Source organism: Brachyistius frenatus, unplaced genomic scaffold (genome assembly GCF_029030835.1).
Source record: "Brachyistius frenatus isolate BFR_SWC_R1_liver_20210118 unplaced genomic scaffold, ASM2903083v1 Contig_55, whole genome shotgun sequence".
Taxonomy (NCBI): Eukaryota; Metazoa; Chordata; class Actinopteri; family Embiotocidae; genus Brachyistius; species Brachyistius frenatus.
Window position 1 is genome coordinate 193,962 of NW_027210654.1, and position 23,447 is coordinate 217,408.

At 40.3% G+C, this 23,447-nt stretch overlaps 2 protein-coding genes across 7 annotated transcripts in view; both read left to right on the top strand.

Annotated features, from left to right (window-relative positions):
* Positions 1 to 12,864, top strand: part of btbd11b (BTB (POZ) domain containing 11b) — a 71,008-nt gene extending 58,144 nt beyond the window's left edge. For 2 of the 3 annotated variants that reach the window (XM_069705280.1, XM_069705282.1), the window contains exons 6-17: positions 751 to 840; positions 2,992 to 3,093; positions 4,880 to 4,973; positions 5,280 to 5,415; positions 7,015 to 7,235; positions 7,350 to 7,528; positions 9,828 to 9,933; positions 10,202 to 10,304; positions 10,919 to 11,000; positions 11,110 to 11,178; positions 11,388 to 11,501; positions 11,668 to 12,864. In XM_069705280.1, coding sequence (XP_069561381.1) covers positions 751 to 840; positions 2,992 to 3,093; positions 4,880 to 4,973; positions 5,280 to 5,415; positions 7,015 to 7,235; positions 7,350 to 7,528; positions 9,828 to 9,933; positions 10,202 to 10,304; positions 10,919 to 11,000; positions 11,110 to 11,178; positions 11,388 to 11,501; positions 11,668 to 11,877 — 1,506 coding nt within the window. In that variant the 3' untranslated portion in view covers positions 11,878 to 12,864. The remainder of the gene's footprint in view (positions 1 to 750; positions 841 to 2,991; positions 3,094 to 4,879; positions 4,974 to 5,279; positions 5,416 to 7,014; positions 7,236 to 7,349; positions 7,529 to 9,827; positions 9,934 to 10,201; positions 10,305 to 10,918; positions 11,001 to 11,109; positions 11,179 to 11,387; positions 11,502 to 11,667) is intronic. The other variant, XM_069705281.1, reaches the window with a different exon arrangement.
* Positions 12,865 to 14,787: 1,923 nt separating this feature from the next.
* On the top strand, positions 14,788 to 21,630 carry mlc1 (modulator of VRAC current 1). Of its 4 annotated transcripts, none has more exons than XM_069705301.1 (12): positions 14,788 to 15,850; positions 16,141 to 16,427; positions 16,871 to 16,960; positions 17,151 to 17,204; positions 17,329 to 17,430; positions 17,586 to 17,687; positions 17,816 to 17,887; positions 17,974 to 18,090; positions 18,203 to 18,259; positions 19,305 to 19,427; positions 19,621 to 19,791; positions 20,097 to 21,630. In XM_069705301.1, exons 2-12 carry the CDS (start codon positions 16,167 to 16,169, stop codon positions 20,175 to 20,177), a joined length of 1,230 nt encoding a protein of 409 aa, XP_069561402.1. In that variant the 5' UTR covers positions 14,788 to 15,850; positions 16,141 to 16,166; the 3' UTR covers positions 20,178 to 21,630. The 4 variants fall into 4 exon arrangements, with proteins under 4 accessions (XP_069561402.1, XP_069561403.1, XP_069561404.1 ...); XM_069705302.1 differs by having other exon boundaries at positions 20,100 to 21,630; XM_069705303.1 differs by having other exon boundaries at positions 19,621 to 19,782.
* Positions 21,631 to 23,447: the final 1,817 nt, after the last annotated feature.

Here is a 23,447-nt window from a genome sequence, read left to right on the forward strand (position 1 = left end):
CACACACACACACACACACACACACACACACACACACACACACATGCACAGCCTGTGGAAGAGTGTACCTTGTTTGCTTGGTAAACTGAGGCTCCTTCACCTTTGAGCACGGTGCCGACTATTGGGCAAAAAAGCAGTCATACATATTAAATCTTATTCTGACGTATTTTTCCTGCAGCTTTCCTGCCAAGGAGCTCTGCATTATATCATGACTACCACCTCCAGTACAGTAAATCATCGGGGGAATACTGCGAGTGTAACTCGTGATTTTCCAAGGGAAAACATTTTGTTGCGGGCTGATCTAAGCAGAAACTTTCAAATATAGAGTCGATTTCTGTATGTTTCTGTCAGACAGCCTTTGCTGCTGTCCCAGATGGCTTAGAGGTCTTATTGATTCACACGGTACCCTGTAAAAATGTGATCAATAGCGCAGTAATGCTCTCATCAAACTCAAGGGGCCTGGATAGAGCTGTCATGGTTATACGTTTAGGTCAGTCTGCTTTTGTACTACATAATTACAAAAAAACAAAGGCTATGAATTAAACTTATGTTCACAGTACTTTGTGGCAGAATCTCAAACATGGAACACAACACTCCCTCGATAAAAAATAAAATGTTTGAAATGTTGTGTTTGAAATCAGTGAGCTGGAGGGAAGATGCTTGGTGATGCTATTTGGTGCCTTAATAAAATGTTAGATTGTACCTTTAACTCAAAGTTCAGTTTTTTTCTCTGTACCTGCGCATGTGTAGGGGATGACCCCGCTGATGTACGCTTGTGTCCGTGGAGACGAGGCCATGGTACAGATGCTGCTGGATGCAGGAGCAGATATTAACAGCGAGGTAAGTGGTAAAAAAAAAAAATGTTTCTGCAGCTATTCTGCTTTTGGCATTGGGCAGAAGTCCGAGTCAGCAGAACTGTGTACTCATTGCCTTTATTAGATTAGATTATGTTTTATCTTTTTGCATTATCACATTGATCAATGCTGACAGTGTTAGTAAAATGGGATCTCCTTGGGAGACATCAGAACTGTTTATATATTAGATTTATGACAGAAGCCTGGGTGAGGAGGAGTTCATTTTATGACAGGAGAGAGATGTTTACATGACTATTCAACTTTTGCAGTTTGTACAGTTTTATATACATATAAAAAATGATAGGATTACAATAATTTAACCGGAAGCATTTATGTAACTTCATTGTTTGTGTGGTTTGAATTAGAGAAAACCAAACACGTCACCCGTCATCTCCTTTTGTTCTCTCCCATGCGTCATGCTGCTAAATGTATTGAGGTGAGGATCATGAGGCGCCGACTGTCCTCCTGTACAATGAAACTAATTTGCATTTGAGTTTTCAGAGCGTGAAACGTGACACAGAAATTTGCTGCCGAGTACTTTTTTTTCTCTGTCAGGGAAAAAAAAAAAGAGAGAGATCGGCTGACTCAAAGCAAACTGAATTCCTCACAGAGTATGCAGAGAATCGAGATGGCATCCTTTGACTCTCCGCTGACGTCAGAGAGGACAGTCGGTTTAAGCCTCATGATCCCGATCTTCGTTAGTCACCTCGGCAACAACATGTCCCATCAGCTATTGTGTCAGAGTTGATTTGTAGTCCGCTGCATTCGTGACCCCTGGCCAAAGCACAAAACACAAAGCATAATATAAAGACCCACAGATTCATTTCATGCAACTGGATTTGAATATGGTTACATTTTTGTAAAAGAAGAATTCTGTTTCTTGATTATTTCAGCAGCTCAGAGACGATAAAGCCAGAAATCTACAGTGTGATTTCATTGTATTACGCAGGTACCAATAAAACATGGTTTCTTCTATTACTTAAATGTAAGTAGAGAAGAAGAAAAGATGGGGAACAAAAGAGTGAACTGGAGAAAGTAATAGTAATTATTAATGACTCTTAACATTCAAATTCAAATTTTCAGCAAAAAAGAATGAAACCGAAAGGGAAAGGGATACCGAGGGCTTCTTGCGGAACATGTTGAATATATGAGTTCCCAAAATACCCAAAAGTGTATTCACAAATGCTAACATAGGGCCATGTAATTTTAGGGGGACCAGCTTGAAGAAAAGGGGAATAAATCTTGAAATAATGAAGGACCTGTCGATCATTTGTGAAGCATGTAGGGGAGACATAAACCCTTCAAGGTCAGCTTATACTCTGTTTACTGACTACAGTGTAGGTGGATTTATTTGCATTAATGGATGAAATACAGTAAACAAGTGCTTTTTCCGCATCCTCCTGGCAGTTATTATATAAGGATGTCCCAACAGAAAAGCTCTTCTCTATCTGGTAATAACTGCTGCAGAGATGTAGTTGTTATTGATACACAGTATCTACAATACACAAACACATGTTTGTTGTGTTGTTTTGCAGTACTGCACTCCACATCTACCTAGTGTTTATTTATCCTACCCTCCGAAGTGCTCAAGTCTTGTGTATTTTTCTGGTTACCAGACTCCTACAACAAAATAACTACCAATTTATGAAGAGTTTTATCTGCATGTGTCTCTTCTGTTTCTCAGCTGCCTTTTCCCCAAAGCAGCCTTCAAGAAAAATATGTGCCTTTGTGCTTTGTTCATGTGGCAGTGTCTCATGTACGTCACACATTCGTTTGGTTGGCCTGACCGGAGAGATGAGCCTTAGAGAGGTCAGGTCAGAGCCCTGTCAAGAGAAAGCCACAGTGGAGGGTGGAAAACAACAGAGTGAAACAATTAGAACAAGACCTAACTAGACAGATCAATCCATTGTGTTCATTAGAAGGCGAACACAGTGACAGGATGCCCTCTGCAGCCCCAGGGTTCCTGGTTAATTACTCTAGTTTCTCCTGTAGAGCTTCCTGTGCCCCTCTCTACTCCCTGCAGCTGCTTGTCTTGTGCTCTGTAGGCCATGTAGTAGTTTTAATGGCTTGGTATCTCTCTCCCTCACCTTTCTCCCTCCTACCTACCCAAACCCACCTACCTGTGTCCCTTCCCCAGGTGCCAAACTCAGTGCACAAGCACCCCTCAGTCTTTCCCGAAACGCGGCAGGCGACGCCTCTCACTTTTGCTGTGTTACACGGACATGTGCCTGTGGTGCAGGTAGTGACGTCCTCTCCCACCTGTGATTCTCTCATCATGACCTCTTGTTGTGCTTCAGCTCATGGTTGGTCATCATTGTCATTTTTGTCATCAAAGCTCGTCGGTGGTGATGATGATAATGGTTTTCTACTACAAACTTTTTTTTAATCTCTTTTTTATATTTAAATTTTTTTAAAGAATCATTGAGATGCTATTTGTGTGATGTACAATGAGATCTTTTTCTCTTTAGAAAATGGCATTTACGCAGTCACACTTTGGGTCAGATCATGATTTCCGCCTGTCAAATATTTATTTTGAGCAAATAGATCAGACTGCAGTTAGCGAGTGGAAAGTGAAAAAACAGCAGCCGAAATGTTATCGAACTCATTTAACTAATTCAGTTTCCCCCCTAAGTGATCTGTCCATTGGATTTTAAATCATTAAATTGTAATGGAAAATGTTTAAGCTGTGTGACACAACATTTTGGTCTCTGAGGACATCAGGTAAAAAGACACAATGAAGTTAAAAAGATTACATTTTGAGCAAAATCAAATGATGTGTAGTCATTGAATATTTACTCATTTCACGCACAAGATATTAATTTTAAATGCAAGTCCTTTTTCTTATTATTAGATGACAAAATTAGGATTTTAGGATCAGATCCTTCTCCCAGTTTTAAAAAGATAGTGCTCCCCTGTTAGATCTGCGATATCTTGTATTAATGATACATATCTTTTAACCAATATGTATCGTTATTTGTACTTTTAAAAACTCAACTTTAGTAGAGGAACTGAAAGAGCAATAATCTATCAGATAAAAAGAGGGATTTCTGGAAGCATTGTTTGGGCAAAAGAGGGAAGACTTTTAATTCTACTAGTACATTACATTGTGCATCAGTGTTTTATTAACTAATATACAAAAGACAGTGAGACTGGGGAAGCCTTTGGCAGGACAGGATCTTGAATTTTGGCTGCTTCATATATTATAATTTAGCCCCTTAAACAGGTTAAAATGGGACAATAAATGTTGGAAGTGTAAATAGGAGGTTTGCACATTTCTGTGTTTTTTATTGCAATGTTTTTAAGATTTGCATTTTTGGTGTTAAAAACACTTGAGTGACTAAAACAACCTTTACAGGAATCCCAACAAATGTGCCAGGGGATAAACCAATAACATTAAGACAAACATAAACATGCTCTGTAGTATATGTTCTATCCTTACTACTACCAAAATTAGACTTGCAGTTGTTATTGTTTTAGTTACATATAAAAAATATCAGCATACGTGGAAAGAAAATATTGATACCACTCTCAGGTCTACAAAACTGGAGCCAGGACACGGAAAGCTTAGCATACAAGTTAGAAGTGAAACCACTAGCTTGTCTCTGCCGAAAGGTTAAAAAAAAAAATCTGCCTTCCCAGATCTCTAATGCTTACATATTAACATGTTGTATATGATTCCTTTAATCCACATAAAAAACTGAAAGTAAAAATGGATTACGTAATTGACTCTTTCTTGCTAAACTAAGAGGCTGCTGGCTCTTGCTTCATATTTATGAGCGTGAGAGTGGTAATCTTTTCATCTGACTCTCATCAAGAAAGTGAATTTTCCCCAAAAATCCCCAAAGGTTGGCTGTACAGTTCAGGCAGCATTTTAAATTAGCAGTGTAAAACTAAAATTTCTTCAAATGGACACAACCTGACTTCAAATCAGGCTCACCAGCCAACTGACTCGTCCTCATCTCCTCACTGTGTACTCTCTCTCTCTCTCTCTCTCCTACCATGCTCACCTGTGTCTTCACCTGCAGCTGCTGCTGGATGCCAAAGCCAACGTGGAGGGGTCCCTGCAGGACGGGATGGAGAACTACACGGAGACCCCGCTGCAGCTGGCAGCTGCTGCAGGTACGGAGACACAGCAGGACTCCCGTCCTCCACCGCTTGTCCAACTATACCGCACCATGCTGACAACAGCAGCTGGTCATCCATGCCCAGCTGATTACAACACCTGACTGTCAGTATGATCGCTGGCTGAGTTACAACTTTAGAGGCTTATTTTTTCCCGGGGGGGATGGTGACCTAAAGACCAATATAGGCATGGCTGCAGAACAGATGATCAAACCTGTTCTTCATTCTCATCTTCTCTCTGTCTCTTTCTGGTTTTATCTTGTTGTCTGTGTATAAATTGAGCCAGTCGTTTTTCATGTGCAGGTAACTTTGAGCTGGTGAGTTTGCTGCTGGAGCGAGGGGCAGACGCCATGGTGGGAACCATGTATCGTAATGGCATCTCTACCGCGCCAGAGGGAGACATGAATTCCTACAGCCTGGCAGCAGCTCACGGACACAGGTAGATTACACACACAGATGTATATTCAGTCGTCACACCAACAAGCGAATAAACAGAAAATACACGAGTGTGCTCAGTTCACACTGTGTACTCAGCATATAATCTTGTTTATGCACAAACACAACAGAGCATGTCCATGACATTGACAGCTCAGCTGTTAAATTAATTTGTATTATTTTGCTTACTGCATGACCAAACTCCTGTTCTTTTCCTGTTGTTTTGGCTGTTTCTCTTCAAATCACAATATAGAGACATAGAAAATAAAAAGCCAGTACAATCATCTTGCAGTAAATGTGGTCTCTTTGTGCCACGTTACTGAAACTAAAGTTCTGGATATAACTGTTCTGCTCTTCTCAAACTTTTGTCCAATTCACATTCAGTTTGTTTCAAGTGTTAAGGCCCATACGTTAAAAAATCCATAAGAACATACACAGGGTGGTTTTTGGTAATGTTTTATTTTATAGGCTTATCTGTGTACACATTTTATATTTCTGCATGTCTACCTGTCCCTCTGTGTCCTCCCACGAAGACTTTGAAAAAGCACGTATTGTAAAAAAAATTTGGCATCCAGTGGTGAGGCTGCATACTGCAACCAATTGAGCCCCCTTCGCCTCACTCCCTACCCTTCCTAGTGTGTAGGAGAATCTATGATGGCTGCATAACTCGGGGAAACCACAGAAGGCCCTCTCTAGAACCAGTATTTTGGTTTGTCCCTTCTGGGCTACTGTAGAAACATGTTGGTTGAACATGGCGAGCTCCGTAGAAGAAGACCCGCTCATTATGTTGATATAAAGGGCTCATTCTGAAATACACAAAACACAATGATTCTTCGTTTATGGTCATTATACATCAATGTAACATCATTATCAATAGATTATATTCCATTTCTGCCAATCAATCTACCTATGTTTATACTACATTTATTATAAAATGTGTTTTTTCCAGGAACCTTCTTGCAATAAAGCGTTAATCTCTAATTTGCTTGCTGTGCATTTCCCACGAAACCTGCTATATGATCCCAGTGTTTTTCTGGCTTTGTCTTTCTTTTCCTTTTTTTGAGATGTAATCCAAATGAATATGTTATTCATGCCCCAACTATTTACAGGTAAGCTCAAAGGCTGGTACATAATAGCTCATGTTCTGTTGTCAGTTACAGCTATTTAACACTTAATATATTGTATTGTCCATTCTACAATATATAATATATTGTAAGCCTATCCAGACAAATACTGCCTATGTGCATTCAATTATTGTTGTTTTCCCCCTGCACTAAGCATTTGTTTATCCAACCATACTTTTTAATTAAAACGCAGCCATATGCAGCAATGGCTATCCAAACTGAGACAGTTAATTTCAGATTGCCAGTGGACTATCACAGTAGTGACTATAATTCATTGCCTATCCTATCACTTTCAAAATAGTCTGAATTATATTATTAATACAAATGCATCCATTTCCTTCCTCATTTGGCACCACTTGTAATACTGGACTGGAAACCCAAACTCATATTCCGTAAAGAGCAATTAAATAGAGTCCTGCTATCTGTGCTGACTAATCAAATGAATTTGTTTTTGTTTTTCTGTGCTTTTGTTCTTTTAGAAATGTGTTTCGCAAGCTGTTGTCGCACACAGAGAAAGGGAAAGGGGACGTCTTGTCATTGGAAGAGATTCTAGCCGAGGGTTCTGACCTGGAAGGTCGAAGTCCGTCTCAGATAGACCTGATCCGAACTGGAAAGGCCAAACTTAAAGCCCTGAAAGAAGCCATGTACCACAGTTCAGAACATGGACACGTAGACATCACCATAGATATACGGAGCCTCGGTGGGTTTCTGTCAACACTCTCTGAAACATGTGCATGCATTTTCTGCAGACACCTTTGTGCTTGTGTGTGTCTGATCTGTTACATGCGTGTTTACCTCTGAAACTGTTTCCCAGGGGTCCCGTGGACTTTGCACACTTGGATGGAGTCTCTGCGTACATGTTTCCATCAGCACCGCCGACCTCTCATCCAGGGCCTTCTTAAAGAGTTCAGCTCCATTGAGGAAGAGGAGTACACTGAGGAGCTCATCACACATGGCTTGCCTCTCCTGTTCCAGATCCTCAGTGCCAGCAAGGTACTGCACTATACAGTGTCTGCTGTTATTGGATTTCAGTATTTTTAGGTGCCACTGAATATGTGATAACTGTTCTAAAGTGAAGAGAACTTCATCCAACGCTACATTTTGACCTCCAAATTCAAACAATGCACATCCTCATTATTCTTTCCTTTTGTCTGAAATGTGTCTGCTTTGTTTGTTGAGCAGCTGCACCTCCGCCTCACGTTTTCTATGATTGGCATTTCGTAGTCAGGTCATCAGCCTCACAGAGACTGACAGAGCCCCAGAGACATACTCAATATCAATTACCTAAAATGATAATGATTTATGATAGGCCCACAATCCTCTCTGTTGCAGCTAATTAGATCAAGGCCGTGTCTCATTACTTAAGCTCATGATCCCCTTGGTAGGCTACATTAGCTCTAAAACAGTACATCATTGTACTGTCTGGCACCTCTGTTTGTTTTGTCTTCTTTGTTTCGCCTCAGCTTAATATTTCCCTGCTGGCATGATGCGTTTTGCTGTCATTGCTGAAAAGAACCACTGGAGAGTGCGCACACGCTCGTATAAATTATACACACAAGCAGACTTGCAGAGACTCTCATACATGTGCAGTCCCATACCAACAGCATCCTTCACTCACATTCATACACTCATAAACTCTGGCCATCCCAGGCTTCAGTGGACTGCTGCACTGTCAGTCCTTGTCTCTGTCTTGGTTGATGTATGGCTGGGGCCAGTGACCCTCATTTCTCTGAGGGCCTCAGAGACTCCTGGCGCTGTTTGCACAACCACGAGGACCAGAACCATCAAGATACAGGTTGTTCATCTTTTCAGTCAATCAGTCTGCTGCCTATTCAGTTCAGTCCAGTTCATTTCAGATGAATTTCATTAAAGTTAGTTCACTCTATCTCTCTCTCTCTCTCTCTCTCTCTCTCTCTCTCTCTCTCTCTCTCTCTCTCTCTCTATTAGTCTCGTGTCTGGATAGAAAATGTAATATGTAAGAAATTTCAGAAATGCATATGTTATCCTGGTGAAATAAGTGGCTGCTGTTAGCTGTATGTTGTCGTCATGCTTCAGTGAGCGCGAGCAGCCTGACTGCACATGTGGGGATTCTGGTGTCATGCACCACTGCCCCTCCTTTCTCCGTTTCTCCTTTTAACTTAACACACACACACACACACACACACACACACACACACACACACACACACACACACACACACACACACACACACACACACACACACACACACACACACACACACACAAAAACTTCTTTCACTATCTCTGTGAGGAGAACCCATTGAAATAATACATTCCACTACCCCTTATCCAAACCTTAACTTCAAATGCCTAATCTTAACCCTTACCCTAAATCTAACCTGAACCTAATATTAACCCTAACCTTTGGGGCTTGGCAATGTATCCATATTACATCATATCATGATATGAAACCAGATATTATCTAATATCCTGATATGGTATAAATATTGTCTTTTCCAGGTTTTAAAGGCTGCATTAAGTAAAGTGATGTAATTTTCTGAACTTATCGGTGTGTTCCAGCTCTTCTATTATGTACTTTTACCCACATCGTCATTATAGCCACATTATTGATGATGTTTTATCGAAAATATAATTCTCTAAATATTTCATGAAAGCTCCAGTAGTCATTCCTAGAAGATCGTTGCAATATTAATATCGAGGTATTTGGTCAAAAATATTGTGGTATTTGATTTTGTCCATATTGCCCAGCCCTACTAACCCATGAACCAAGTCTTAAACCCTCAAAAAGCAGACTCGACCTCCTGGAGACCTCATATTTTGTCCATACGATGACATAAGTCCTCATAGGTTAGTGTGCATTCAGGTTATATTCCCCACCAGGATATAAAAACAAGCCCACACGCACACAGAAGTGGAAAGTTGGCAATCAGAGGATATTTTTCTCTTGTCTTTCTCTTTCTCACTCATATACAGTAGCTTGTCATCACAGTACTCTCTCAGGAACAGTGGGTGCAAGAAATAAGTCCGATTTTTATCTGATCCTTTTAACTGAGATTTCCACGAGTATGAGGCTTATTGGAATAGTTTCTTGAACAAAGTAAATCCTGAGCCTGGTGATGGTACAAAAGTTTAACTTCCCTCACTGTGCTGGTAATTGCTTCGGGGTTGTTTGTGTAGGAGAGGAGCGTTGTGCAGAACAGTATGAGCTTGTGTTCTTGCATAACATAGACTTCTGGATGATGGCTGCGCATAGCGCATCCAAGGTGAGCTCAACTCACCCTTGTTTGTTACTCTGTCTGTGTTTTGGCAGAATGAAGTCATCAGCCAGCAGCTGTCTGCCATCTTCACCCAGTGTTATGGCCCTTATCCCATCCCCAAACTGGCAGAGATCAAGAGGAAGCAGTCCTCGCGTCTGGGTAAACATCTGTCTTTACTTTAAAATACAACATAAGGGGAGCATTAAAGCTCTACTCTCATGTATGTTTTTGAGTCAACTCTAACTACTACATGTATAATGCTCCAAATAGAAAGTGCACCTCACACCATCTAGTGTTCAGAGACTGGCATAGAAACTGAAATGTGCCTAGAATGGATAGTGAGGCTAGGTTGTATACTCCAGTTGCTTTTTTTTTTTTTTTTTATGATAATGATGACATCATGCTTGTCTGGCCATGTGTCTTTCAGATCCTCACTTCCTGAACAATAAAGAGATGTCTGATGTGACCTTTTTGGTGGAAGGGAAGCCTTTTTATGCCCACAAAGTCCTGCTCTTCACAGCTTCCAACAGGTACTTAAACATTAGCTTTTAAAATGCACACAAGTGGGAAGTTTATGCAGTCATTTTTGTAGACCTTGTAGCCCTGAATATAATGTCTCTGAGAAGGCGCTGAATTGTTTTTAATACAACCATGGCCCAAGACTGATCATGCTGTAATAATATGTTTTGTAACATATAATATGTTTTGTAGATGTGACGTCAGTATTGCATGTTTCTTGCTGATCCATAACGTCCATTTTAACTCCCTCTGGGATCTTGACAGGCCATTGCAGACTCATGTTACATTGATGATAACTAATCAATCCTGTCATAAAATGCTTGAAGAGAAAATACACTGGTCATAATTGTTGTTAACATTATGTCGCAGAGAAAACATTAAATATATACAAGTTAATTACAAAAATAACAAATTACGGTGTAGTAATTCAAAGCTTATCTCGCTCTACCTCAATGCGATATATACCATTGAGGTAGAGCGAAATAAGCTTTGAATTTAACTTTGAAGTGTTCAAAACAAAAATAAGCACCAAATACTGAATAAGTAAGGTTTGTGTTTCCTGGTCTAGGCTGTGATTTCTCTCTTTTTACAACCCTCTCTCTGTCTCTTTTTTTTTTCTCTCAAGGTTCAAATCTCTTCTAGCAAACAGACCTTGTGGTGAAAACACGTGCATTGAAATCAGCAATGTCAAATATCTCATTTTTCAGGTAATGACATTAGATATAAATAATACTGACTTTTTAAACTGTACTTTAGCCACATATTAAGACAAAAAAGAAATGCTGTATTTCTCTTTTTCTCCTCTCTTCTTCTCAGCTGGTAATGCAGTACCTGTACTGTGGAGGGACAGAAGCTCTGCACATTAGGAATACTGATATAATGGAGGTTCGCTCATTAGTACAGCTTTTACTGCCATCTTGGAGGTTTTATTACACACTGTAAAATATGGAATTCACTCTAAAAATGAAACAATCTATGAATATTGTAATATTTTTGAGTAAAGATTACACACTGTTAAACCATCAAATGTCTATCATCAAATAAAAAACAAAATTATGAACTTCAATATAGGTTAACTGTGTTTTTTTCTGCAGCTTCTGTCAGCAGCTAAGTTCTTCCAGCTGGAAGCTCTGCAGCGGCACTGTGAGATTATTTGCACTAAGAACATCAACACGGAAACTTGTGTAGAGATCTACAATCACACCAAGGTATAAAAATAGAGTACAAGTAATACATCATCACTGTTTCTACTGTACATTATAAAGGCAGCTATTTTACAAAGAATTTGAAGGTGTATTGGAAGCGCCAGCAAATCAACTTTTAAAGGGAGGATTCTCAATAATATACAATCAATTTTCCTACTTTTCTTCACAGTTTCTTGATGCTCCAGATCTAGCATCCTATATAGAGGGCTACTTCCTGAAGAACATGGTAATCCTGATCGAGCTGGAGCCATTCAAACAGCTGCTGTACGACACCCCTCCCGAGAGCCCCGGCTGTGACATCCTGCAAGACCTGGAGAAAACCCTGGCCAGCCGCATCCAGTCCATCCACCTGTCCTCCTCCAAGGGGTCCATCGTCTGAAGTCCTGACCTTCACTGAGAATATTTATCAGACAGCGATCAGAGACACAATACTGTAGTGATATGCATAAGAGTGACGGATCGTTTTGAGTTAGAGAGGAGAACCATGAACTGTCCAGTTACAATCTTTGTCTCTGTGAAGCTCATCAGTTGCTAATATGCTTCTTGTTATCTAAGCACAGGTGGTTACGAGTGTGTCTGTCTGCCTTGTTGATATATATCTACTAACCTGACTGTCATACGATAGCTATATTATGCCACAATTTGCCAATAACATATATTACTGTAACAATGTCCCTTGTTCAGCAAAAAAAATTCTCAGCTAAGTAGTACTCGCTGTTACTTTTTGAACTGAATAATGAATCTGGTGGGACTACAGCAAACTCAGAGGAAGGGTTGCAACCAACTTCAACAGTCAGAGCATCTGACTACATGACTCAGTGTATTGAGATGATAAACAACCTCAGCGTAATGTGATAAGCCATCAATCCCTGGATATGAGGAAGAACTCCCGCCTCATGTTGTGATTATTTGTTTAAACATTTGGACCTGTACAGAGAAATGAATTTGTATATTTGTCAGTCACTTAGATCTGTGCTGATTTCTCTTTAAAGACAAACAAGACAAACAACTGACGAGGAACTGTAATGTGACTGAAGCACGTGACTTTGGGCAAACTAGGTGGGAAAGAGGATTTTTTTTTTCCTTCCTCCACTACTGTGTAAATATTGTTCATAAAAAACAGAGCTATTGATAATGTAAGTTAATGTAAATATCCACAGATGTTTTCTCATGTGTCTTACTGTTGGATATTGCTGTAAAAACTCAAAAGCTCATCTTTTAAATATCTATGTTTAAATGTTGCATGTCAGAGGGATGACTTGTTCTTCTGTTTGAACTGGTTTGAAGATTACATGGAGGAGCTGATTTCACATTTGAGAATGGTTTTGTTAACAGCATGGGTCACTATAAATGTGTCGCAGTCAAATGGTCATTTTGTGTGTGAGAGGTCTGATTAATGAATGGGAACCTAGTGCTATCAGATGTTTTCCAGGGATTGTGAAACCACATGACTTGTTTATGTGTGACTTGATCTTTCGTCTATAAAGATTAATTCAAAGAATGCTATGAATTTGCTCTTAGATTCACCTGGTGCAGATCAGGCTTAAAAATACCTGCAAGGGTGCATCTATAAATTCTGTTTGATGTAATATTTTAAAGGCTGACTTGATATTATTTTGTTCACGCCAGACAAAATATTAGATTTCAGGTGGTATGGTGGTTTAATGTGTCACCCAACTGCAAACATGCCAATGCAGTCTTGGATAAAAAGCCTGAAATCAATGCAAACAAAGAAATGAAAAAAAACTTAAACGAGTCCCTTTACTGAAAAATGGTTAATAAATGTTCATAAAACAACATTAGCCACTGCAGGTAAATCATCAATGCACTGTACTGCATGTTGCTATCGCATTAAACTCTTCTAACAAGCTTTTTAATCAGCACAAAAAAAATGTGCTTGCTTATGGAAAGTTCACCATCCTTCTGTTTTAATCATTATATCTTAGAGCATCTTGTTTTCATAGATCCAAAATGGGAGTGTTGGACTTTGTTTTCAGCATCAACAATTTATAGCTTGATCATTTCAGGCCTTTCCTTTTATAATGTAAAATCAATTTGACTCAAACCGTACAATTGGCATCTGCAAGCTAACTTTTCTTGTATCCAAAAGCGCTCTCGTTATGTCTCCAAAATAGTTTACTAAATAGTGAGCAGTGAATCAAATGAAACGAGTGCACGTGGCATTGTTTTCTCAGCTCATTGTGGAATTTTTAAGGCCATGTAATTTATAGAATTTGAACATAAATTGCTGACCAGCTAATCTAGGTCACTAACATAGGAAGTAATTTCGCAAGCAGCCTTTATAGTTTTCCAAATAAAATGTTTAAGCTATTACAGTTCATGTCAGTATGCAGTAAAGTATGAGGATAATTAACATGCTTACTAGTTGTCATAGTTTGTAAAGACAGTTTGCTTCATTTTATCAGGTGGTAAACAACCCTGGGGGCATGCATGCACATGCCTATCTAATCATTTCTTTATGAAATATGCATTTTAAATATAGGAAATGTGGTGAAGAAATGGAAAGGTTTATTTCAAATTATGAGTCTCAATTTTATTCTCCAAATTTACAGATTTTTTTTGTTATCAACTCTGCCAATGCCGTTATGTTTTCGTTGTGTTTTTACTGTTTGTCTGTTTGTCATCAGGACCATGGGAAAAAAATGGTGTCAATATTTTATCTTTCACTACATTTTGTCAGATATTTCCTGTTATTTTGTTTTTTACAGCACATCATGTATGTTTCAGATTACACTGTTGCATGTGTGGATTTAAGCAGTGTACAGAAGTGCTTTAAAGTTCAAAGCAAGTCGAGGTGTACATTGGGTGTCACAGTGAGCGAGGGAGAGGGATGCAAATCAGATGAAAAAAGCAATCAGACTTATACACCTCCATAGATGAGTAGAGAAAGAGACTCGAAGGCGTGCCGAGAGAACAGACGTCGTCTTGTTCTTTTGAAGTCCACTCTTCTGCAAAAGAGGTTGAAAGGTGAGCAGTGAAGACGGTGTGTGTGGTCACTCTGCAGTGCTGCTGTCCGTCAATAAGATGCTTCTGAAGAGATTACTCTACCACCTCTCAAGCGGACATACACCGCATCGATTTAAAATGACTGTCAAGAGATTCACTGCCATTAGATGTGTATTAGTATTCAGATACTGAAATGTGTCTTGTCCGACTAGTGTTCCTCAGATCCTCTTTATTGTTTGCAGAAACTGTTGCAAAATATTCGTCTCTCTTTAAATGTGCCTGGTATTTGTAGTGTGTGTGTGTGTGTGTGTGTGCGCGCGCGTGTGTGTGTGTGTGCATGCACGTGCGGGCACATGGGCGCGTGCGTTGGGCGAAGACATTACAATGGCAGGAGACGTTGTGACAGCAGTTGTTAAGGAGTCGCCATGGTTACCGCTGCCCAGGAACAATGTTGAGCTAAGAATGCTCCGCTGTGTTAAAGACTGAATGGCATCCTGAGCTGCTCACACACACACACACACACACACACACACACATGTGCATGTTTATACACAGACGCAATTAACGTGTACAATGTATTGTCATCCAAAGGGATTTACTCCTCATGAGTAGTTAGGAGGTTCTTATTTGAGGCAGAAATTATCCACTATCAGATTAGCTGTGTCAGACAACAGAGCATTTGATTAAGCTGTGGAAATGTCTCTGTTGCCTCTTTTCTAAAGCACTGCTGGGCATCTTAATTTACTGGCCTGTGAACTGCAAGTAAAGCACTAAGTAACACTGAGGGAAGCTGTGAGGGAAATACCACAGGGGGACACGTTCGTCTATCAATGCAAAAACCAATAGTTTCATGCTATACCTGATGGGGTTTATGTGAATTTCTCCTTGTTATGAAGTGGGATTTCTAAACACATAACTTTGAGTGTTGTCATGTGCTCAATTCTGAGGGCCTTTTGTTCGGTTTTGTGAGTGGGTTTGTGTGCATGTGTGTGTTTTGTGTGTACATGAGCAAATGGGAGGGTAAAAAGGGTGTTTGCCCTAATAAGTCTGCCCCCAGCTCGAGCCCCTTCAGCCTCCCCTTGTTGTCATGCACAGGCGCTCTCCACTTGGCACAAAGTAGGCTGGCAGCACAAGAGCCATGTGTTTTAGCGCCACGCTTTGAAGGGCTCAAAAAACTTTTCAGAACTGTGTCTGAGAAACGTCATGTAACGGGGGAGGGCGAGAGAGAAAAAAGGAAAAGAGGAGAGGGAGGGGTGAAAGAGAGTCTAAGTGTGAGGTAGAGAGATGGGGAGCAGAAGCTTCAGACCAAAATAAGCCGTCTTGTTGTCGAAGGATACTTTTTGTGGACAATAACTGTGGAGATTCTGCGAGAGACACATCAATAGGTGAGTGTAGAGGGAGAAATATGTGTGAAAAGAAGCTGTGACAAAGAAGAAGCTGGAATAAGTGCCATTCACTTGACTTGAGCACACGAAAAGTAGGGGGTTGTTTTTGTGATACTGCCTCATGGCTTACTTTGTCTCAGTTTAATGCACTTTTCATAGATTTTTTTTTTTTCCTGAATACCCATGTTGGAGGGCTCTGATTACCATTGCCATTATGAAATAAAGAAACAGGCTAAAATGCATACATGGGGCCTAAACATCATCTTTTTTTTTCTTTTTCTTTTCCCCAGAGGGTGTTGTTTTCATTACTGTTTCAATGATGCACCGTGAGGAGCTGTCAGCCAGAGAGGAGTTCACCTACAGCCACATGCCCACCCTAGACAGAAGCAGTGGGACACTGGGACGACGGGGGGACAGGAGTTTGGAGCGAAGGCCGGACAGGGGGGAGCGGGATAGGCCCGAGCGGGACAGCTACACAGTGGACGTGAGGGCCAGTGACCTGCAGCTGGCCCAGCCGGAGCCTCTAAAGCACCCCTGCTTCAGCTACAGGGCCTGGCTCTACAGTGTCCTCATAGGGGTGAGAGGAACGGTGGTCAGGGAGTGTTATGAAGGAGGCACACAATAGAATTTACCTATTTAGGCCTATATACTCAAATTTTAAGACTGGGTTGACTCTTTTTTTTTTATGATAAAAGAGTATCCCAATCTCGAAATTTGGAGTGGGAAGTGGCAACAAGAAATCCTGTTTTGTGCTTCCACATTTAAGCAAGAAAAGAACATCCAGGATGGATGTGACGGGGCTGCTCACTGTCGCTATTTCAAATATCAGCAGTTTGTGTTTGTGTGTTTATCTGTTTGATGGAGCACGTCCGATTCATCTGTCTTGAGATCTGTGTGTGCATGTGTGAGAGAGGAATTCTTTCAAAGTCTTATCTGTTGAATGCATTAAAGAGTGTCTGTAATTGTATATGCATGTGCATGCCGTTGTATGTGTGTGTGTGTGTGTGTCTCTGTCCTCAGGGCAGTCTTCTCATCACATCGGGTTTCTCTCTATACCTGGGAAATATCTTTCCTGCTGCCATGGACTACCTGCGCTGCGCTGGAGGTTCTGTAAGTGACCATCATGTAATCACATTCGCCTTCATGTGCTGATATTGCCTCTAGCTTCATTCAACCTTAATGAGTTTGTGGACATTGTTTCGATTAGACTGTCATATCAAAATGGCAGTAATGCATAATTTTCAGACAGCATCTGCTAAACAGATAAATGCAGCAGCTCATTTGTTGATGTTCTTCACAGGGCCTCCCTGCAGCGGTAGCCAGTTTTGCGATTGCCAAGAACAGACATGTTGCAGTGAGTAAACAATGAGCGCCCTAAAGACAAAAGAGATAATTGTGTTTTAATAGATTTTTAAATTAAGTTCTTCAGAGAGGGTTCATACAAATGAAGGTCACATCATTTCATGTTTTTTTCTAAGGTATCAGATTTCCAGGTCGTCTACGTGTCAACGTTTGCGGTGACGACCACCTGCCTGGTTTGGTTTGGTTGCAAACTGGTCGTGAACCCTTCTGCTGTCAATGTAAATCAGTTTATGGTCTTCTATATTTAAAACCGTTAATTCTTCGGATCCACATGCATAATTATTTTTCTGGATAAAGCATTCATTTATTTTGTTTCCTTTCATCAATCTTCAGCTGTTGTGTCTCTGTTCTCCCTGACGCCGTCTGTTCTCAGATCAACTTTAACCTCATCTTGATGATTTTGCTGGAGGTGTTGATGGCCACCACTGTCATCCTGTCAGCTCGATCTGCAGAGGACTGTTGCTGCCACAGGAAGGTGTGTGAGTGTCTACACGAATGATTGATTGCCTTTGTTCCCCCATCTGATGCCTCTTCCCTCTTACTCTCTCTGTAGCTATCATTATTCCATCCTAACCCCTCTCAATTGTTCCGTCCATGTTCTAGTCAGTGACATATGACAGACCTGTGGTTATTAAACCTGCAGTCTTCCCCACTCGACTCCTTAAAGCATACTCTGTGAGTATGGTTTTCAGTTTTGTGATGATACTGCAGTTTTCTTCCAATATGTCTATCCATTTATGGCTAACAAATGTCTCTCACAGGTGATTGAAGTGATTGTGGGAATCTCTGCTGTATTTGGAGGCATTATTGCTCTCAACATGGATGCTTTGCAGCCTGGCCCCTATTTGTCTGTCACCTTTTTCTGGATCCTTGTGGCTGTAAGTGTTTTTGGTTACTTTTTATTTTAACCCACCATGTCAGCTCAGAATGATAAGTCAAAAGATGTCCTCAATAACCTGATCACACAAGTTTGTATTTATTCTTTTGCAGTGTTTTCCCAGTGCTATCGCCAGTCACGTGGTGTCAGAATACCCCAACAAATGCCTAGTGAGTACAGGACAATATTCTAGTTCCTGCAACAATGGTGTAATTATTTAGCACAAAAAAGGGCTTATTAATAATGAATGTGATCAACTAATCAATTTTTTTCAATTACACAAATCATCTCAGGGCACTTAAGAGGTCCTTACAACATTATAGAGAGAAACCCAACAAATCCCACATAAATGACATCAGGCAAGAAAATCTCCCTTAAAAAAGGACGCAAACCCAACAGAGCCAGATTAAGAAGTAGGCAGCCTCCTGCCTCCATAGATTGGGGTGAGGGACAGCAGTGAGAGAAAAGGAAGAGAAAAGGCATGAAGATAATAAAGTGCAATGGAGGCATATAGATGGATGGAGAGTGAAAGAAAGAGGAGTGAAGAGGAGCTCAGTGAATCATGGGAGATCCCCCAGCATCTTAAACCTATAACAGCATAACTAAGGGATGGCTCAACAATCAGCCTTAACAAATAGAAAAGTTTTAAGCCTAATCTTAAAAGTAGAGAGTTGCTGGTTCTAAGGGAGAGGAGCCCTGCTTACTATTCTGGAAACTCCAGGAACAACAAGTTAGCGTGCAGTTTGAGAGCAAAGCATTCTATTAGGATAGTAGGGTACTATGATACGATGGAGCTTGGTCATTAGGGGCTGTGTATGTCAGGAGAATCATTTTAAATTCTGCAGTACTTTAACTGCAGCACTTTGGATCAACTGCAGGCTTTTCAGGGACTTATTTAGATATCCTGATAATGAGCAATTTTGGTAGTAGAAACTAGCATGTGGGAACTGGCATTCAGCTACACTACAATTCAAATTCTGATCTGTTAAAAGACTTTGTGCTGTTCTCAATCAAAACTTTTTCCTCCTGCCACCAGCTATGCTGTGAAAGGGTTATGAATTATGAATTATGATGGGTGTGTTAATTATTTCTAAGAAAGTATAGCATGATTTCACACATCTAAACAACATGTCATTTTCCTCTTTCTCCTGGCTTTTTTCTTGTTCTTTTTTTCTTCTCCATTGCTATTTTTCCTCTCTTCTGGCCATCATTCAGGTGGAGGTGCTGATTGCCATCAGCAGCGTGACATCTCCCCTGCTCTTTTCAGCCTCCGGCTTCCTCTCTTGCAGTGTGATCAGCTTTATTGAAATTTTCCTGCATGATGTGCCGACAGCTAAGGTGAGTTTAATGAAGTGAAAATCCACTGCTTGTGTGCAGAATTTTTTTTGCATTACATGTCGAGCTCTGACACGGTCAAATGAGAAAAGCAGGGGCCGATTTTTTTTTGTGTGTAAAATCTGTGGAAGTGACTCGTGAGATTTCATTTAAAATCCTCCAATTTCATCTGCATGTGTGTGTCTGTGTGCTCCAGCAATCCTACGACATCCTGCTTTTGATTCTGATGGTGCTGCTGCTGGTGCAGGCAATTCTCACATCAGCCACTGTGGTGCACTGTGCCGCCTACAAGAGTCAGCTCCGCATGGGGGCTCCAGAGTGCGAGGACAGCATGCAGAGCTCAAGTCATTACTGTGAGGTAATGCAAGTAAAAGCAGGAGTTATGGACACATAAGGACAAACTTTTCTGTCTTATTCTCTCCTTGTCTCTTGTTTGGTCTCTCCACTTCCAACAAGAGACACGGTATTTGAATGTGGTAATATGATACGTTTATTTCTCCTCCAGGTGTTCTCACCAGCTGTAGCGCATGTAAATGACATTTAAACATGGCAACATAAAACTCAATGAGCTGCACATACATGCAAACATGACATTGTGCTGCGCATCCTCACACACGATTTATTTAAATGTTTTTTTCACCTTTCCCCTCTCCTCCTGTTTTGCTCCATCAGCAGCAAGCATCCAATGGAACGCTGCAAGATTTTGACAAAGACAGAGCCTGGAAAGCAGTTGTGGTCCAAATGGCTCAGTGAACGGTCCAGCAGTACACACAGACTTTTGGTGAGGCATGGGAGGGAAAAAAAAAGGAGGGGGACAAAACAAACTCTGTGAGGACAAAAGCACAAAGCAGAGACAGAGAATATTAGAAGCAAGAAGGAAAAGAAGTAAAAAATGTTTTCAGAGATGGAGAGAGAACGAGGGAAAGGGAGGCATAAATGAAGAAGATAGGAAAGATAGGAAAAGGTATCGAGGAGAGAAGAAAAGTTCGAAAGAATTTCATGTTTTTGATCAGATATTTGCATAGATAATGCTTTGAGCACTTTGTTTTTGTGTCTGTTTTTGTGTTTTTATTATTGTTCACTGCTAACTACAGTGAGGAGTTGAGTAATTTTGACCAGGGAATAGAAAGTATTTTTTTACAGTGACATCATGTACAGAAGGTAATGAACAATCATAATGGCTGATGTTCAGTAATAGAACAATTTTATGAGTGTTTTTTGGTCTAAACACAGAGTTTATGATGTCTTAAATAATTCAAAGGTCCCCTCCTGACATTTTTTAAGATGTTTGTAAAATACTCTACTTTGAATAATAATTTGTGTCTGATTAGGTTCCACAAAAAAAAAAAAATCAAGTATCCTTAAAATGACATGCACTCCTTGTCACACATTAAAACTTCAGAAGTTTATCTGCTCAACACAAGATGTCTCTTGCTTCCTTCTAAAGTCCATTCTGTGTTTGTGCTCTGAAGGCTTCAACTTACCTAATCACACTCGTGTAAATTGAATATTAGATCAGGATGGGCTTCCAAACTATTTGTGATGTCACAAATCCTGCTCATAGACATACCCCTTAAAATCGGGTTTTCAGTGGGCACAGAGAAACTTTTCCCCAGGAGATGAATGTGGAATGAGCTTTGTAGTTTTAAACTCTGCACATAAATCATTCTGCACAGCAACACTAAACATTCAACAGTAGGAACAAGATGAAAAAATAATAATAATTTGAGAGCACCATTCACTTTGTTTTGTATTGTAAATGCATCAAACTTAATTCAATCTGTATTTTATGCAATGGGTTTGTTTTTTCTGGAACATTATCAAGATTGTACCTTATGATGAAAATGATGTCTGTATATACAAAAATATAAATTACATTCCTGCAAAGAGAATGATGTGCAATGAGAGATATTTGCTTTTTTTTCTCATCTGGCACTGAAAGTTTTCCACAAAAACTTAAAACTCACAAAACAATTAAAAGCAGTGGCAGATTTTCTTTTTAAGCAGTGAATACTTTGTAATATCAGCACCCTCTTTACAGTAAGTTACATGCTTTTCAGTAGAGGCTTCTTTGTGTTGGTAGTGGTTTCTACAGTTTGTTACAAGAGAACTGATTTGTTACATACAGTATTAACTCATGTAAAGAACCCTTGTTGAAGTTATGTCTGGTGTTGAGAAATAAAATATCATCATCACTGTGTAAATACTCACGTGTGTATAGTATTTTATGACTGTGTTTTTTGCTGTTTGATATTGCTGAGATGATCAAATATCTGCAGATGTTTAATATGACTGAATAGGCAACAAATATATGACACTAATTACATGCATCTGAAAATAACTTTCAAGGTATTACTCAGTTATTTTCTTACCCTGCTGCGATTAATAGACTACCCCATAGGTGATTTATATTTGTATGCTTATTAGTGGAAAAACGTCCACCCCTGTTTTCTTGTTTGGAAATAAGAATGGTGTTCTCATCATTGTTATACTCTAATATTTTATTAACTTCGCCTAGTTCATTTCTGTCCTCTCTTAATTTACTCCCATCCCTCTGCTCCATTCTGAGCTACAGCCTGCACATCCAATAATCTTTTAAGAAGTAATTTCCCTATAAGGTTAAAAGCCAAGATGAACCTCTGAACAAACATGGAAAATATTATATAGGTGGAGATTTTAATGCAGTGATGGCCTGTTTTGGTTTGCCCAAAATCAAACATATCTCATTACATTATGCTGTTTTGTTTTTTTCCATATCATCATGACAGAAAGCTGTTTCACATCTTATACTTGAACATCACCATGGAGAGAGAGAGAGAGAGATAGTGACTATATTTGGAAGCAGACGTAGAGAGGAGCGAGTTCCCTAACCGGCGGAAACCGGCTTGAAGAAAAATTGACTTGTGGCTCGGTCCAGCCAGCGAGCATCGCGGGCGCGCCACTTTTGCGCGCTCACAGGTGGCCACAACACATCTTATTTTAAATATATTTATGCTGTCTCCTCGACATATCTCCCTTTAATATCAATAACTCCTTACACAAGCTTATGTTCCCACTACAGGCTTATGAACTGTCCATGATCAGCAATAGCAGACTTTTAAACTTCTCTGTTATTGCTTGGTGTATTGGATGGTCCAAAAACAGCAGGAGCAAAAGGAGTCTGGATACCAGGATGCTCACCACACCCAGTGAGTTTGAATGACAAGCATTTTACCTTTCGTTGTTCCCATGTGTCCTGGCCAGCCCCCACACTCACATATGATGGACAGGCTGGATAAACCAATAAAGAAAGGTCTGTCAGTGCCTCATAGTTTGGTTGTAGACTGAATTAACGATCTGAGTAGTTGTAGACAGTCTATATTCACTTACACGATAGGCTTAACAGCCAAATCTTAGTCTTTAAGAATTATGACACTAAACACCAAATATCTAATGACTATTTATTGTATTTTACCGTCGCTTAGATCACATGTAGCAGCCTAACGCTCTTGCAGGAAGCTGGATCTTTAGTATTTCATTGGTAAAGACCTAAAAATGATTGTATGATTTACAGGATATCGATTTGCTGCAATTTATTTTTCAGCATCTCAGCCAACAAACCACCTGTCATTGCACATCGCGCTCGTAATTCTGCGTTAATTCGGTCCAAAGCGACGTGATGCGTTGAAGCACTGAATCTTAATGTGTTATCTCATCCCTTGTTCCTGAGGAACGAGGCAGGGCAGGGAGGGGAGAGGAGAGGAGAGGAGAGGGCTGGAGGGACGCAGGGAGGGGAGCTGCTAAGGGGGGAAAAGGCGGAACAAACCGGTGTGCTCGGATACATGCTGTAGCTGCTCGCCCGCACTGCAGATTAACTCTTACCGTGCCGAGAGAAGCAGCGAGACACGGTGAGTGGATTTTGTTATTTCTCCCACTTGCGTGCACATGGCTTCTTTGTTAGAACCAGAGGAGGAAATGTGGCGGTAGTCTGTCTAGTGTGCACAGGTAGACAGCTGATGCAGGTACTGTGTATCTTAGAGGATC

What these genes read in the sequence shown, in the direction of transcription:
- mlc1 (XM_069705301.1), top strand. Translation starts at nt 16,167, where the DNA reads ATGATGCACCGTGAGGAGCTGTCAGCCAGAGAGGAGTTCACCTACAGC. An exon ending in GACTCCTTAAAGCATACTCT is followed by an intron (nt 17,888 to 17,973) that starts GTGAGTATGGTT and finishes TGTCTCTCACAG; the next exon opens with GTGATTGAAGTGATTGTGGG. An exon ending in AATACCCCAACAAATGCCTA is followed by an intron (nt 18,260 to 19,304) that starts GTGAGTACAGGA and finishes GCCATCATTCAG; the next exon opens with GTGGAGGTGCTGATTGCCAT.